Raw genomic sequence first — 4,452 nt, forward strand, 5'->3', positions numbered from 1 at the left:
CATGTCAAAACAACAAAAGCACCCCAAAACAGTAAGTTCAGTAATAAAGATACTATGTGTAATATCCTAAGACCACCCTTTTCATATTCCTCACAACCTTCTCAGAGCTTGACTATGTACTGTTGGTCAATGTGTTTATACAATACTCTGACAACATCAATGGCCAGGATAAGGTACAGTCTTCTCCAAAACACCTCACTGATATATGAAGAGCTTTAAAAATACCAACAGTGAAAAATCCAGGCACAGTGGCATATACCTATAACCTCAGCACTTGGGAGACTAAGACAAGAGGATTCCAAGTTGGGGGTCAACATAGGGTACACAGTATTCAAGGCCAGACTGGACTACATAGTGAGAACTCAAAAATAAATGAATGAATGAAATTATGAACTGGCTATGATGATGCGCAATGTAATCCCAGCACTCTGGGAAGCCAAAACAGGAAGAAGCCAAGTTCAAACAAAGATGAAAACATACTTCAGCAGCACCAACAGGGCACCAGAAGCTTACTCTGCCGTCCTGGACTCACAGTCAAGACATACTAATTTATCTGTTGAGTGCACAAAGACAACTAAACTGTTTCTGAAAAGAAACTGTAACTGAGTACTGGAGAAGCTGAACTAAGCTCACTTCATAACATTTCTCCAAATTACATTTTTTTCCCCGTTAAAGCGGTCTCACAGCGTAGTTCAGGATGGGCTCAAACTTGTGGCAATCCTCCTCTCTTAGCATGCATGTCCAGCTGCAAATTGTAAATGATTCACAGAGCAGATACTCTTCAGAAGAACACGAAATTCTGTAATCCTCAACACCCACCTTTCACATACATTGCTTAGAAGCTCTCTGTATACAGGAATCTGACAGGTACCCAGGAATCCATCTCATCAGCTTTTACTCACCAATTACCTTTCAAAGAAAGCTTTCTTTTGTGAGAAGCACACAAGAAAAAGTTCTATAGAACCAAAATTCTTGTTTATACCATAACAAGTCTAACCTCACTTCCGGACAAGAGCACCTCAATCACACTGGAAGATGCGTCCTGGCTCCTCTCACAGCCCTCCCTACTCCTGCAACCCTCCTTCTCGTGGGGCTAAGTCTCACATGGCCCACTTTACCTTCACAGGGCCCCTGGACATGGGGGAAAGGACTGAATGGGGAAAGTGTATGGCCCTTTCTTTAACCCATTCTTATATCAATGTTTAACAATAATAGTTGTCCTCAAAAGAAGCAGCACTGAAAAGTTTTAGAAGCAAATACAAAATGTTTATTTCACCCTAAAAAAAAGATCACCCAAAATAACAAAAACTCAGGCCTTTGCAATCTACAAGATACAACAAAAACCTGAACTGTACTCTGACTTTTGGCCACACCATCAACCAAAGAAAAGAAGGCAAGCTGGCTATTAAGCTGTTTAAAAAAATCTTCCCTGGTCAGCATGTGACCCAGCAGGGAGAGGTTCAAGAAAGCACAGCCTCTCTTTTTTGTCCTAATAACCTGGTCTGTTTCCACTCCTTTTCCCCTCAAGACACATCCCTCACGGCTAGCTGCGCCTTCAATCATTTACTCTGGATGTCTGGGGAGAACAGGCAATCTCGCGCATGCAGATGAGCTTGCCAGACTGTGTGTACTTTCCTGGCTCTGGCTGAAACCCGACTCTGAAATGGACACCACAGCACCAGAAAACAAAGTCTGAAAGGAGGAAAAGCTAAGGAAAGAGGCAAAAATCTCTTTTTCTGCTTTTCTATATAGACTTGTCACAAAGTAGGAACCCACCCTGAAAGACAGCCATTATGAGACACACATGAAGATACACAACAAAGTGTCACTGATGTTACATTCCTCTTAAGACTAGACTGTGCCTATAAATCTAGATCAAAGCAGGGGTTGCTCTCCATGTTAGTATCTCAACTTGCTTAAGGATTTAAAGAAGAATTTTGTTTGTCTACAACAACTAGTTTTAGACACAGTATATTGTATAATTTATATAAACAAGCCACATAAAATTAAGGGCCTAGCTACAATTTCAAAAGTAAAAAGGGTAATTTTTTATTTAGTACAGGCGTACACGAGTCTCACTACGTAGATCGGACTCAATGATCCTCCTGTTTTCAGCCCCCCAAGCACTAGGATTACAGGTGCACAACCGTGCCCAGTCTCCATCACTGTCTCAGCGCTCCGCATGGGTGAGGCTGGCACGGACATGCCAGGGATTGAACCCCTGCCACTGCACCCTGCCTAAGCAGGCACTTTACTCTGCTATCTGGCCGGCCCATTTTTTTTCTTTTTAAATGAAGGAGATAAATTTGTATTTAGTTTTTTTTTGAGTTAATGTCATTTTGTTAAAGATAAAAAACAAATAAAACAATCCAACAGTGTTCTGTTTTGAAGACCTGACAGCCTGAAAGATATTTACCACTAAGCGGTAAATCCAACCTAAAAATTTGTATTCTTCATTACTTTTGAAAAAAACTTAATCACATCAAACTGTAGCTAACATGCTCATCTCACAATTTAAAATACTGTATTTCACTAGAAGTCCTACTTTTTTGTAATTCTCTACCATAAGACATTTCAAAAGATATATGGGGAAAGCAGGACACGGTGGAGCTGCCTATAATCCCAGCACTCAGGAGGCGAAGGCAAGAGGATCGCCACAAGTTTGAGGCCAGCCTGGGTTACATACTGAGTTCAAAGCCAGCCTGAACTACACAGTGAGACCCTGTCTCAAGAAAACAAAAACAAAAACCAAACAAAAAAGATGTATGAGGGCTGGAGATTCGGCTCAGTAGTACAGTGTGTGGTTAGTATGAGGCCCAGCTCCAAGAAAAGAAAATGACCTCAGTAGTACCACACATTTTATATGACTATTCCAGTCCTAAAATTCTTAGAATCTGAACATTTCTGAACACTTCTGTGTTGTACTAATTAACAGAGGTGGCATAAACTTCAAATAGGATAAACTGCCACAGAAGATGGGGAAAAGATTTGAACTAAGTTACAGCCCTCATTAATAAAGGTCTTTAGGTTCTGGGCACTGATAGCAAACTAAAAAAACAAATCAGGGAAGATATTTGGGTTTGAGCAAAATACTAAATATAACAGCAAATAGTATTGTAAATACTGCCACGTCAGTGTTTCAACACACACGTCCTTAGACAATGAGCTCCCATAGTTATTTTCACTTACTTTAAGAAGTATCTCTGACCAGAAGATGTCTTGGCCATCTCCCAGCCTGCTGGCAGAGGAACGTCATCAGGTATCTCAAAGGAAGACTGGCGCAGGTGCTGGGCAGCAGGAGCAGCTGCTGGGCCAGAGACCACTGCAGCGGGGGTCAGCGTCCCAGCAGGAGAAACTGCTCCCAGCTGCAGGGATGCTGGAGAGGAATGAGCTCGAACGTGCTGTGGAGTCAGGGCTCCTGCGGTGCCTGCATCGGTGCTAGCCTAGTGGGATGGAAACGGAAGTTGGTAAAACACCACAACATAACACGTCATTCTGAAGAGGGGACCTCAAATTTCCTAGGTAGAATTTCATGGCAATCAAATACCTAAGTACTACAGGCAAATGTCAACATATAATATTTGACACCAAGGAACACCAGGTTTTCAAAGGGATACTCCCTCCTTCCGGGTACTAGAAATTAAATCCAAGGTCTTCCCAAAGAACATCCCCAGACCTATTTATTTACTTATTTATTTATTTACGGTTGCTTGGGATTTTTATTTGAACACAGGATCTTGCTAAATTATCTGGACTGGCTTCAACTTTTGATCCACCTGCCTCAGCTCCGAGGGTGCTGGGATTAGAGTCATGAACTACCATACCTGGCTAAACAGGTACTTTTAAATTACCTAATTTTAAATGGAGTAGAGCAAAAAATAACGGGACAGTGGCACTGGTGATGGCAACACAAGACTTACACAGTTCCAGTTACTGTGAAGCCTGAGGCGAGGCCCACCAGCGCCAGGAGTTCACGGTCGTCAGAGCAACACAGTGAGAGCCTATGTCCTAAAAACCTTCAATTACACATTAAGATGTACTGTAAGCATTGGTAACTTTATTGATGAACAGTCTACCCAAATGAATTTCTACCTGCTGCAAATTAGACGTGTCTTCTACACGTTTTGCACACTAGTAGTGTAGAAGGAAACAAAGGTTCTTTTTTTTTTTTTTACTGTTTGCCAATTTTATTTTACTTTATAAATAGGTTCTCCCTATGCAGTTCAGGCTGGCCTTGAGCTCACTTTGTAGCCCAGGCTGGTCTCGAACTCACAACCATCCTCCTGCCTCAGACTCCTGAGTGCTGGGATAAAGGTTCTTGATAGCATAGATGGTTTTAAAACCTAATTTTGTAGAGCTGGATATAATGGCACGTACCTATAATCCCAGGACTTGTACAGCGCCAGAACTATTGAACTATTATAGAGACCCTATCTAAAAAAAAAAAAAAAA

General features: G+C 41.7%; 1 protein-coding gene across 2 annotated transcripts in view; it reads right to left on the reverse strand.

The window, feature by feature from the left end:
• Positions 1–3,467, reverse strand: part of Yap1 (Yes associated protein 1) — a 112,438-nt gene extending 108,971 nt beyond the window's left edge. Inside the window, exon 1 of one of the 2 annotated variants that reach the window (XM_023709509.1) lies at positions 3,190–3,467. In XM_023709509.1, the coding sequence (XP_023565277.1) occupies positions 3,190–3,227 (38 nt within the window). In that variant the 5' untranslated portion in view covers positions 3,228–3,467. The remainder of the gene's footprint in view (positions 1–3,189) is intronic. The other variant, XM_004626153.2, reaches the window with a different exon arrangement.
• Between the last annotated feature and the right edge of the window lie 985 nt (positions 3,468–4,452).

The sequence above is a fragment of the Octodon degus genome, unplaced genomic scaffold (assembly GCF_000260255.1).
Source record: "Octodon degus isolate 3935 unplaced genomic scaffold, OctDeg1.0 scaffold00012, whole genome shotgun sequence".
Classification (NCBI taxonomy): Eukaryota; Metazoa; Chordata; class Mammalia; order Rodentia; family Octodontidae; genus Octodon; species Octodon degus.